A 13,188-nucleotide genomic window follows, 5' to 3' on the forward strand; every position below is an offset into this window, starting at 1 on the left:
CACAGAGGAAAAAAATGTATTTATTTTCAAATAAATACAATCACATGGGTACAAGATTATGTGCTCACCTAGCAGGAAAACATCGCACGAAGTTGTGACTAGAGAGAGAAGGTTGAAGGTTGAATCTGGACACTGACAGGTAAAGGTTTGCTGTCTCCACGTCATTCAGTCCAGTGAGCAAAACAAACGCACTCTCTTCCGGATCACTTGCTGTTTCCCGCCGTGACTCTTAAAGGGACAGTGTACCACGAGAACCAAAACAGGCAAACGGAACAGCGTCTGGGTTACAAAACAACCCCAGGAAATACAGAACTATAGATGTCAGAATGTACTTCTGAAAAACAAGTGAGCAGCAAACCAGTGTTGTACCTGTTGCCTATGAAAAAAATAAAAAATCAATAATATCCATAGTAATCTCATCAATCTCATTTTGGCCATGTGCTTAAATAGGTTGCACCTGAATACCATAGTTTTACTATAGTACAAACTTTTAGTTATTGTCTGTTTTACACTGTAGAAATTATTATTATAGCATTTGACAAGTTTCAGTATCAGATTCTTTTTAACAGTGAAACACATCATTAAGTTTTGCACTTAACTAAAGTTTCCCGAAGGCCTTGTCAAAATAAAAGCTAACAATATAAATAATAAAGACATTTTGGGCGTTTTTCTTATTCTCATCTTGTTATAATGATTCATTCAGTCTACCACACACACACAAACACTAATAAAGTATTCTCATTTCAAATAAATGTTCAAATAAAACTTGCGTTTGTAAAAATAAATGTAAATTACAGCAGGGACTGTTGCATTCAGAGACACTTGTACTTGCAGAAAAATCTTTAAATTTAAAAAATCATATGTTAACATGTTTCATGCAAATGAGGCCACTGGATCCTCTGAGTTGATTTGTGGCTCTCTTGATAGCTTAAGGTCTACTCAGCAAGTTGGGAGGTCCTGCAGACCTTTTCTCCTCGCTTTGCAGCTTTGTCCACTTGGACACTGAAGCTCAGTCAGCTGATGTCCATGTTGTGGTGGTGAACACATCAACCAGGGGTGGCAGTGTTGTTGTTTATGAAGACCCTCTGATACAACACATCATAACTAATCTGAACACAACGGTACTCCTGTTCCATCCCTAATGGAAACACGTAGAACAAGGTGAGGCATGCTACCAGCCGTTGTTACAACACATTGACCGCCAGTTCACTGCGTCAGCTGCATGGCACTGTCTGAAAACTAAACTGATGTCTAGGCTGTGGTATTCTAGGTTTGGCACCCCGGCAGGACGCAGAGAGATACGACGAACATGAACGAGAACACATACACAGCACTGCCAAGTGTTTAGAGGGCATCCAGACTGTGGTAAGACCACCATTAGCTCCATCAGCAGCAGCAGCAGCAGAGGTGAGGCTTCTTGCCTTTATCTGTCGTTCAGTTTGGGTGAGTCCACTGGCTCCTCGTCCTCATCCTTGTCATTTGCTCCAATCAGACGCTGGCGGGCAAAATCTTCAAAGATGATGTCATCGTCGCTAAGGGCGGGAGGGAGGCAGAGTGATGTGGAAGTTAATCACTTAGAACAATATTGAGGGATGAAATCTAGATCATTGACAAACTCATGATCTAGCAACAAAAGCTGAGATTAAGAGAAAAGATGTATTAAAAATTCAACAACGTGTTGAATGTGAAGAGGAGATTTTACTTTTTGCTGTTGTTGCACCTGGTATCTACGCAATTACAGGGTTTTGTAAATGTCTTGTATTTTGAAAACTGCAACGTTTATGCTTAAGTGTGGATGAACAGAAACTGTGACTTTTATTTTGAAAGCGGCGGGTTGCATTTTTCTTATTTTGGACCAAAAGAAACTGTGACTTTTATTTTGAAAACTTCTTGGTTGCCTTTTAGTGTGAACAAATGGAACTTAAACTTTTATTTTGAATGGAGCCTTTTTTGGAAACTGTGGGGTTGGATTTCAGTGTGGACAAATAGATAAGATTTTTATTTTCAAAACTGAGGGTCCCGCTTTTACACATAATTCAACTGCCAAGAAAGATTATTATTAGTCAGTAATCATCAGTCTGACAGTTTCTGACCATTGATCAAATATTTTCTGTGTGAAATCAAAACCCTCAGCTGATGTTAGAGTGATTTTCCGAGGCTGTTAAGTTTCCATTTCCTGCTGCAGCATTAGCATTTGGACACATTAAGACTGGAGACCCATCCATCTCTGAGGCCATCAGTATTAATGCTTCAGCAGAAGGAGACAAAACCCTCAGCTGTAAGGGTCATAGAGGAGGAAGAGCCAACAGAGAGAGAGGGAGGGAGACAGAGAGATAGAGGGAGAGACAGAGGGAGAGACGGCTCCTCACTTTGTGTCAAACTCAATTAGGTTTGTGTCGATTGGAGCTTCATCTGGAGCTGAGAAAGGGAGAGAGAGAGAGAGAAAAGCCATTGTCAGACAGTGGAGACTTCTCAGGAAGAGACATCTCAGATACAGTATGTGAGAAGCATCATCTGGTTTAACTTTGTTTCCATTAGAGAGATAGTTCAGATTTTTGAAGTGTGTTTGCATGAGGAACTGATACATAGTCAGGGATGAGTGCACAGTGAGCGCCCCCATGCCAAAGTCTCGGTCTGAGAGAATAGATGTTGGCCGGTAGGGACACCAGGAAAAACTGATTTTAGCCACTTAACAAAAGCTAAAATAAAGCATCAATGATATCTTATGTTAACTGTTCCATCTCACATTTAGACGGCCTTTTCCAACAGAAAACAGACTTTTGTGTCACTAAACTGTAAACTCGTCAAGACCAATGTCACTCATGGAGACACTGCTCGTCTACAACTGCCTTGTTTGTTAAGTTTACCTCACTGTCGTAAATCTGAGTCACAAAATAACACATTTGAACTTACTGATGGAGGCAGCAGTGGGTCACTATATTATGTGTTAACATATTATGTGTTAAATGTTGTAGACTCAAGTTGACTGGTTTCATTAGATGAGCATTTTGTTATGTGGATAAAATAAAGAATATTTCCTGGTGTCCCCGCCAGCAACAAGCATACTCGTCTTATGCTCTACAAGGAAATCACAATACCTCATACAAATGTACTTCAAAAAACTTGAACTATTACTTGAAACAAAACCTGCTTCACCCACCGTCTCTGTAGATCAACTCTTCTAATGGCTTTGGGTGCATTAGCGTGAAGGGCAGCTCCACGGAGACATCACTGAAAAGCACATTTCTGGATTAAAAACTAAAATATTTATTATTAACAGTAATAATAATAATAATAACCATGGCTATTTAAAAACATTAACTGAATGAGTGCATGAAAGGTTACCTCGCCGCAAGATCTCCCAGGAGCCTGAAACCAAAAAACACATCACGGCATTAGAATAGTGATTCTATTCTATTCAACTGACGACATCATCATCTGTTATGGTGGAAATGTTGTGGGATGCAAGCAGATTTCAGATTTCAGAGTTCCTCACACTAATGCCATCTGCAGAGAACCAAAATATCCACAACCACACAATGACGAGGGGTGAACACAATCTGCAGATTCATTCAGCACGTTTAAATCCATAATATAATATCTACAAACTTTTACTGTGTTGTTCAAAGAAAGGTCCAACACACTTCCAGTGGATGTTGGACTTTGCCAGGGCTGCTGCTGCTGCCCTTTGTCACCCATTTGTGATTTTCATGACCCTGGAACTCAAGCTGCAGCTGCAGTGAGGAGAATGTCCAGTTTGGGAACCTCAGAATCTATGCTTTTTGCACATGATGTGGTTCTGTTGGCTTCATCAGACCCTGACCTCCAAGAAAATGTGGTTTGATGAGGATCAGGTCATGGTTCTCTACTGGAAAAGGGTGAGCTACTCTCTCTAGATAGTGGTTGCTACCCCAAGTAGAGGAGTTGAATCAACTTGGGATCTTAATCACGAGTAAGGGGAGAATGGAATGGGAGACTGACAGGTGAAATGCATCGATCTATTGTGTGTTTAAACTCTCACTTGAGCTAATGAACTCAATGGCCCTTTCTCAATATCCATACTTGTCCGTACTCCCATACTTGTGAAACGTCATCAGCCTCAGTCCAAGTTCTGTTCCAATTCTCAAATATGCGGGCAGCGAGTACGGTGTTCATACCCAGAACTGTTCTCACTCCACCCGTTTTACCAAGCATGCATCGGGTGGTGACTTGAGCGTACTTGGGAAAGCCAAGTATCTCAGAATGCATTTCAGTGGAACGTAGCAGCAGAGAATACAAATATAAACCTGAAATAAATATTTTTCTTTGTCCCGGAACAAAGTTCAAACAGTAGAACAAGGAAGTAGCTGTTGTTCCAATTGAAGATAACATACTTGTGTACTCCCGTACTTATATGTACTCATGTCGTACTTCTCAAGTATGTACTTCCCAAGTACACAAGTACATACTTGCGTACGTGAGTATTGAGAAAGGGCCTTTGACTTTCCTCTGTAGGGTTGAGGCCTGTGGTGCAGTCACACTGAACATGAAGCAATTTTTCCAGTGATTGTGGATGCCAGATCATTTGTTTACAAGTGCAAGTAACAGGACTAAACAATACTGGCGCCTACTCTTCTGAAGCTACTGTAAGCTTAGTATATTTATGGTGAAGTGTAACCAACAGCTTGAATCAGGTGACACACAACTATTTTCACAAAGTACCAGGTATTGCAACTTTCTTGCTCGCTTTCATGACACTGGATCGCACACATCTTCCACTTGAGTTCAAATAGTTCAGCTTGACAAACTGTAGGATACAATACACATTTTTTATGTCTTTGCAGGATTCGTGTCACTGCCTCCTTGACAGTCTTCCTTCAGGCAGAGGGAGGGCCATAAAGGCACAAACAAATTGTCTGAGGAACAGCTTTTTCCTCAGGGCTGTGAACGCACTTCTGAGCTGCTCAACCGGACTCTCTTTATAGAGGACCATTTACTGACCTAAGGACATTTTATCCTAGTATTTATTTTAAACTAGTACTTTAAAATGCTGCGTGATTGTCGCCAAACTGAATTTCATTGTGTAGGAATATGTAATGACAATAAAGCACCTACCTACCAATGTCTTGTGCAGTGACTCTGTCGTGTGTTTGCATCACAGTCAGTGCAAATGCAACAATACAGATAGGATGAGGAGCTCAAACATCAGAAGGGTTAGAACCACACTGAAATGAGCCAGCTGAAGTGGTTCAGCCGTCAAGGTGCCTCCTACTGGAGGTCTTTCAGAAGAAACTTTGGGCAGACCCAGAACCACCTGGAAGGATAAATTATCCCATGTGGCCTGGAAACATGTTGAGATCACTTAGGAGTAGCTGAAATTTCAGAGAGGAAAGGGACATCTGGAGCAACCTGTTTAGCCTGTTTAGCCACCGTGACCTGACCTTAGAGAAGTAGACGAAATTGACAATGGATGGATTCTATTGTTCATGTTTCGTCCAATCAGAACAACACCATATCACTGAAAAATCGAAATCCTTGTTAAAGTCATTTATTTCTTGATTAATACACGCCAAATATGTAAACTAATCTCAGTTGGACATAAAAGCTTCTTACGGTCAATCCTTAATTTGTTGAGTAAAAGTTAAATGAACTTACCCGCCTCGAGACACGACCAGCTTCACTTTGACTTTGTATGACACAATAATACCAAGGATTTCCTTATTGGCTCCTTCTCTTAACCTGCTCAAGACACAGAAGAATAAATGTAGACATGGCGATTTATAACTCACTTACAGGCCAGGAAAGCATCATGATTAACGCTGGACTTACAGTGTGCTGGAAGCCAGGTTGGTGTCCTCATGTTTCAATTTTCCATCCAGAGCAAGGCCTCTTTTCTCTCGGTTGTTGGCCAGAAACGGAGTGAGGGTGAAGACTTTGCAGAAGGTTGAGCTGGGAGCTACAACATCACTGAAGAAGCATTTTTTATAATAATTATAAAATGTGTTGACTTGTCTGACTCAGTTTCACAATGAGGTAATTTATATATTGATATATATAAAAATCTGTTGTATTGCTCATATGTTTTCCTTTTTTTGACTAAAGGGAAATGGTTCATTCATTTCCCCAGTCGATTAACCTATTTGATTCATTAATAGGCATATCATATTTTCTCTGCTGCCACCTACAGGACTAACTGAGCTCCACTACTGATAAAAGCATTAGTGCTACTCCAACAAAGAAGGGTGTTAAGGCTTTTCCATACTTAACCACATCACGTGTCCACAGTAAGTGTTTCTTTTGCATTCTAGTCTCAAATGCATGCCCACACATGTGTAACTGATCCTATGTTCTACTCTATTTACCTGGAACAGTTGGTCACAAATATTTATGTTGCACGTGGACTTTGGTGGATGGCAGAACATATGGGTCCGACACATGGACCATAGCGGGCCTCAGTGGAATGATGGACACAAAAACTGCAAATTGGCCTTTAGATGTCTCATAGCCTTAAAACTAAAGTGCATTGAGTCACATTTTTATATTCTGTTATAAAGTCTGATGCAATTAATGTAAGCTGTGCTAAGTTTGTGTTATCCTATCCATGTCACACAGCTGTTACCACAGTTACAGCTTGTCGTCCTCTTAAAAAAATACCTACAGTGTAAATGGTCAATACATAACTCCCTCCCTCTCTTTTCTCTAATAGCCTTATAAGGTTATGTTACTAGAATTAGTTTTAGCCTGCCTTTTTTTCAACTCTGATTGAAAACACTGAACTTATAAATTAGAAATCGGGAAGACTCTGATGCGTCTGATGATGTTAAAATAAAATTGCGTCTGTTAATCCCTCTACATCCCTACAGGATAATTTGGTCAGATAATCTGTTCAAATCAACACCCACAGTTGTCAGAAAGGCCAGATCGGGACTGAAGTCTAGCCAATTATCCTTTAGTGTGGGGCAGACTTTATAGACCATCTGTCATTTTTTCAGGAGTTGAGGACCTATAGAAAATGCTAGACATGACTTTAAAGAAGTGATTTTACAAAGTGCCTAAAATGACTGAAATTAATAAAACTCACTCTGACTCCTCAGTGGCAACTGGACATTTGTACTGAGCTGTGTTGAAGAGGCAGATGTCTGCATACTGTCGCACTGTGGACACACAAAGCAGTGTTTTAATGACACAACTGCACACACACACACACAGACACACACACATGCACAGGCAGGATACTGTACCTGAGATCTTCATTTTCTTCACGGTCTTGTTGGTGTTGTTGGTGACGTGAACATTGACACTGATGGGCTCACCATGGTAATAGATCTGAGGGCGAACAGGCACATGAAATACAGAGGCCCACAGGGGTCATCACGGCTGTGCAATGTGACCTTGAGCTGGTGATTTAACACCTGAAGCTTCAGGTACCAAGGTAATCAAGCTAATGCTATGTTATGCAGTATAACATAGAGTTGGCTAATGATAATGAGCTTAAACCACAACTAATTACTGATGTGTTGTTTGCGAACGAGCCGGCTCTAAGAGCCGATTCTATGTAGCGAACGAGAAGAGCCGAATCTTCTGCTCAGAACTTTATTTTGATGAACACACATGGATTAACTTACAGGTGGACACGCGTTGTTAGTGAACGCTGCATTACATGTGTCAAACTAACACTCTGATAGCTGACAAGATTTTGCTACTACGGTCTTGGTTTATGGTGTATCTTAGATACTGTTGCATTTAATAATTATGCAATAAAGTGAATGCTTAATTAGTTAATGATGAAATTAAACTTGTCCAATGTAACTAATATAACCTTAGCTAATTCTATGTGATTAAGCTAATGCTCCATAGTTAGTTTTGCGATACTACATTAGCCAATTATCTGGTAAAGCTAATGCTGCATTTGTTAATGAATAGACCTGCCAAATGCTTTGTAATTTCAAAGCAGCAATGAATGAACCATGACACTTTAGGCTCATGGTTTTAATTGGTAGTTTGTAAACTTTTGTTGAACTGTAAATCAATGGCATTTACACTTTCAATTTGAGGTTTGTTTATCAAAGTGTGAAAGGCAGGGTGGCCCATGTGTGTGTGTTTGTCAAGGTGTATGAGTATGTGTTTAATGAGGTGTGTGTGTGTTTGTTGCAGTACACTCAGTTGTCACCTCCTTGTCAAGAGAGGCCTCCAGGTGCAGAGGTTTGTCCGACATCAGGAACTGCCTGGTGGTTTCTGCAGTTGGTTGAGGACCAGGTTTCTCTGGAGCATACTGCACCTTCCTGATCACCAGACGCACTGAGTTCCTACAACATCAACACATCACACTGTCTCAACTTAATACATCCATTTAATTGAAGTGACACTGACTGATGATGACAGTATGCACGTGCATATTGATCTTATGACCACAGCAACATTTAAATTCAGGCTACGCATCTGACTTGACCTGGATTATTGTGGTTTAGTGTTCGTCGACAGTAAAGTCATCACCCTGCAGCAGGAAGCTTCTAATGCTCGAGTCAAACACTTTCATTCATAATTAATCTCAAAGCTCTGTTCAGGGGTGGACTGCCACTCAACCACTTTTACCTTTTGTGGATCTTTTCTTCTACATTTTCTGCACAGAAAGCCTTCACCTCAAAGTCAACGCCACATGCCTGCGGACGAGAAAATTATTTTAGATTTTGTGTATTTATTTAAATACAGATGATATAATTAATGCAACCGACATGACTGAACATTAACAAAGTAAATCTTTACCTTCCCAGTGTCCTCTGGTCCAGGCTGCAGCGTGACAGAGCATGGCAGATTCAGAGGAATCTGAAGACACGTGAAAAAGAAAAATACAACACATAACACATCACACTTTGCATTTTCTTTGCCGGATTTGACCGTATTATTATATTTAAAGAGAGACTATGTAACTTTAAAAAAACATTTTTCAAAAAACCAACTTAACATTTGAGAAAACTTTTAGCGTTGGAAAATATATTATTTCAATAAAAATGTTGCAATACAAATCTTGTGATCCTAAAGGTGTTTTTTTACTACTTAACTCTCATAACTAATAAAGGACATTAATATATATAACTTAATTTGACATTATAAATGTATAAAGTAGTGAAAATATTCAACACTATTACTAATTTCCCTCCACTTTAATTGCTTTAGTCAACCCTCATTAGTATTTGCCACCTGAAAAGGATCATGGGAAATGTGGTCAAATGTCAACACGCTGTAGTTAACACTTGTAGCCACTGCTGAGCGAAAGTTACATATCTTATGTTTAATAATTCAGGGACACAAACTTTACATTTTAGTCTGTTTTTTGTTCCAACAAGTGTTTGTTTGTTGAACTGTTTTCATGTTAAAATCTGATTTTTTCCAGATTTCCACAGTTTAATGTTTCTGTGACACTTTGTAAGTTGACAAAAATATGAAAATAAAATTCAGTCTGTTTAGTTCATCAACATCTTGTTTTTTTTTAAAGCAGAAATAAATATATTTGGAAGAGTAGGGGTGGAGCCTGCCTTAGAGCTTTCCACTAGATAAAGAGCTCCAGTCGCTGACGTCACACAACCAAAACAACACAATTTTTGCAGGAAGTGGCACTAGTTTACGTCTATACTTTAGACATATATAAACAACAGCATATAAACCAGGCAGTGTGTCAGGCAACTTGTCTTTTCAGTGGCTATTTTCATTAAAAAGTGGAGATAGTGGATAGTTATTGTGACCCAGGATGGTGAAACAGTCACTACTGAGGATGACAGAGGTGAATCACTGCTATAAAACACACTCAGAGTGAGAGTAGGAGACAGAATGATGGGAGCCCACAGGCAAAGGTTTCTGCCTGTACTTCATATCAGGTACTGTCATGAATCATGATGCTGAAGCTGGCCTGCAGATTCACAGCTTCCCTGTTAGCAATTAAGGGGAAACTTAAGGAAAATAACTTACAACAAAAGTACGTGTTACTGGTGTGGAAGTGTGTTGGAATAAAACATAAAGCCTCTCTGACCCCAGCCTGCCCACTCCGCTCTGCATCGGCAAACCGGCTTGCTGCCCCCTCACTGAGAGGATCGCAGAGGCATTCGCAGAGCTCAAGACTGTTCACTATCCTAGCTCCCAAATGGTGGAACAAGCTCCCCATCTACATCTGGACAGCGGAAAGCCTCCACATCTTCCGCCGCCGACTAAAAACACATTTCTTCCGACTCTACCTCGAGTAAGACGACAAAAAAAAACGACTTGCTTATACATCGCACTTATGACTAGCACTTCATTGTTTGGCTTACTTGAAGCTCTTACTTACTTCTAGCTCTTATTTGTACCCAAATGTTTAAATGCACTTATTGTAAGTCGCTTTGGATAAAAGCGTCTGCTAAATGACATGTAATATAAAAAATGTTTGAGACACACTATGACAAGCTAACAAACTTATAGGCATTATTATTGTAAGTTAAGTCTCCTGTTTGCCCTTAACTGCTGAAGCTGCTAATCTGGATAGCAACTTCTGCATCATTACAAGATGTTATAATGCTGCAGGTGTGGAATAATGTCCAATTTGGCTGTTTCCACACTCATGCAAAGCACCGAGGGGTATTATAAGGATGAAATATTGTCATGTTATGTGATATATTGCTGGATCTCCTTGGATTTAAAGTGTGCAGTGAATTCTTAAAACCTGAAACTGGCAATGGTGCCGTTCTTAAGGTCTTCAACGAAAGCCTTGCATGTCAATTTACACTCTTATTATTATTAAGATGTTGGGTATCTTCTAGATTCAGTTGGTGGGTGTGGCCTAACAATTCCCACCAATCACAATCAAATGGAGCAAAACAGTTCAAATGCAGCTCCATGTATTTACAAATTACTGATGTGATGTGGGAAATCAAGTTACAAGTAATATAATACATTGGTTTTGCTGCAGCATGATTTCTAAAGTAATGGATTGCTATTAGCATAAGCTATAATAAAATATCAGTATTTTGGTAAATTTTTTGATACATTTTTATGGCTAAAATATAAAATCTGATTCCTTATATTAGATGACATTAGAATACTTCAGGGTCATTAAAAGTTAGATTTCTCTGTTGACTACTGGACGTTGTTGATGGGACAAGGTGGATGAACTTGGCAAACTTGGTACCTCGAAGGTGAACGGGTATGCATGTTCTCCCAGCTTTTTAATCAGGCGTTCCTGAAGCCGAGTCAGATTCTTCTTCTCCTCGGGAAGCAGAGGAAATGCCTGGATGTTAGCCACAAACAGATCCTTCCGAAACGTCAACCCAAGGACGTCCAAGTCCTCGCGTCCATAACGGAATGCACAAGTCAGAGTGACAAACACTGGAGAAGAAAGAAAGGGAGGGTCAGTTAGACTTGTGCCAATTTAGGCTAAGTCCTGAATTAGTTAAAGCCATGGTTCTCAAACCGTGAGAGCTTCCTACTTTGAGGAAATGTAGTGTGTGTGTATAGAGTGTATAGAATATAAAACAAATAACAAAAAAGAGAAGTGTGTGTAATGAAGTGGAAGATGATGTGAGAGCAAATTATCTTATTGGGAATAAAATCTGCCTCCTGTGAAAAGTCTTTACTAAAAAATTTGATATTTGGATGCTTCACTGAGTAACTACATAACTTAGCAAAGATGGAGGACACAGGAGGAACATCCACAACACAAAGCAAAATTAAACTCAAAGTTGTTCAGATGTCATCAGTTTGTCTCCATCTGCATTTAGAGCTAAATAAAACATTTGTTTTCATTTGAACAGGTTGACATTTCTCACCTTTTCTCTCCTTCAGGTACTCTGGGTCAATTAAGACAACCCCATCTGCAGTTAAAAAAAAAAAAAAAAAAAAGTTAAAGTCCACAAGCAAATAAAGGATGACTTGAATCAACAAACGCTGGAGGAGAACTGTCTTTAGAATCTCACCAACAGGCTCTACGAGGTCAACATGGTCCACAAAGTCTCTCTTCCCCAGGTAGACTGTGAGCTGAAGGACAGTACATAAACTAGCCAGTCACAACCAGGACCATGTCTTCAGGTGTTAATGTAGAGTAATTGAATTGAATAAAATGAACAGGACTCACCTTTCCATTAGGACTTGCTTTCTTAAACACCCTGAAAACAAAGAGAGGGCAGAGTGTGACATTGGTATTTCTCTGGTCCAGATGTGTATCCATCAAAGCAGCAAAAAAGCCACTGAGAGACAAACTCTATTTTAGTGATAGGGTTCAGAATATTGAGCTAATCAACACAGATTTAACGTACATTACTCTGCTCTCACACATACGTATCAGTTTAATGCTTGATGGTGGGCGACGTGTCCGACACCTGGTGTCAATGTGGCTTTCAGAAGTAGCAGTAGTTGCTAATGTTGCTAAAGTGATGTCTAAGTGGTGTCCACCATTGTTTGGGGTTTGTTTTGTGTCCACACAAACACCAGCAACAAGGAGAAGGACCTTATCAGAGAGCACTGTTTGGACGATGTCCTCTTTGAGCTTGAGCACATAAATGTGATTTCATTTCCAACCTTTTTGCTGGAATATTTGCACAACACGTTTTTATTGGCAAAACTTTGCACTTCCGCTCTGGAATTTGAGCAGCAAAAGGAAAGTAATGGGTCCACAATGCAGCTCAGTAACACACAACACTTCCACATTTAACTGAGTGAGCAGCATTTCAGATGAAACCTCCACCAGGTACAGGCAACTGCAAAGTGACTGCAGCTCCAGCTAATTCATGAAACCAACATTCATCATCACTGCGTTTGTTACAGACGATATTTTCTGCAAAAACCAAGAAACGCTTCTGCCTCTTTTCAAAGACATCCTCTTTTTGAAACCTCTACCAATGTCCAATACCAACTAAAATTGTTTACTTAAAAATGTCATATTTCATTAAAATTATATATGTGTGTGTGTGTGTGTGTGTGTGTGTGTGTCTACATTTGACTAAAAAGTCCAAGATTAACAAAAATGACAATATTAAACTTTCTTCTACTAAAAAGTCAGCAGTGTTAGTTTCGAGCTTTGCCTGTGATTTTTTTTCATACATGTTCACACTTTCTCAAACCTAAGACGTCTCCCTCCCAGGACTGACACTGTGGGATGTCCTGCTGTCAATCATCATCAGTGGTTTCCTCTCAAACTTCCCCCTCTCCTCCTCTCAGTCATAAATTAGCTGTGTGGCTCCATTAGCT

The 13,188-nt window shown here is 39.8% G+C and overlaps 1 protein-coding gene across 2 annotated transcripts in view; it reads right to left on the reverse strand.

Moving 5' to 3' along the window:
• The window catches only part of arrb1 (arrestin, beta 1), a 17,396-nt gene continuing 4,208 nt past the window's right edge, over positions 1–13,188 (reverse strand). Inside the window, exons 2-16 of one of the 2 annotated variants that reach the window (XM_058633479.1) lie at positions 12,077–12,107; positions 11,919–11,979; positions 11,772–11,816; positions 11,135–11,331; positions 8,743–8,802; positions 8,572–8,639; positions 8,150–8,285; positions 7,221–7,305; positions 7,061–7,133; positions 5,809–5,946; positions 5,635–5,718; positions 3,346–3,369; positions 3,161–3,231; positions 2,370–2,412; positions 1–1,532 (exon numbers count right to left, since the gene is read on the reverse strand). In XM_058633479.1, the coding sequence (XP_058489462.1) occupies positions 1,424–1,532; positions 2,370–2,412; positions 3,161–3,231; positions 3,346–3,369; positions 5,635–5,718; positions 5,809–5,946; positions 7,061–7,133; positions 7,221–7,305; positions 8,150–8,285; positions 8,572–8,639; positions 8,743–8,802; positions 11,135–11,331; positions 11,772–11,816; positions 11,919–11,979; positions 12,077–12,107 (1,225 nt within the window). In that variant the 3' untranslated portion in view covers positions 1–1,423. Of the gene's footprint in view, positions 1,533–2,369; positions 2,419–3,160; positions 3,232–3,345; positions 3,370–5,634; positions 5,719–5,808; positions 5,947–7,060; positions 7,134–7,220; positions 7,306–8,149; positions 8,286–8,571; positions 8,640–8,742; positions 8,803–11,134; positions 11,332–11,771; positions 11,817–11,918; positions 11,980–12,076; positions 12,108–13,188 lie in introns of both variants that reach the window. The other variant, XM_058633477.1, reaches the window with a different exon arrangement.

Source organism: Solea solea, chromosome 7, assembly GCF_958295425.1.
Source record: "Solea solea chromosome 7, fSolSol10.1, whole genome shotgun sequence".
In the NCBI taxonomy this organism is placed as follows: domain Eukaryota; kingdom Metazoa; phylum Chordata; class Actinopteri; order Pleuronectiformes; family Soleidae; genus Solea; species Solea solea.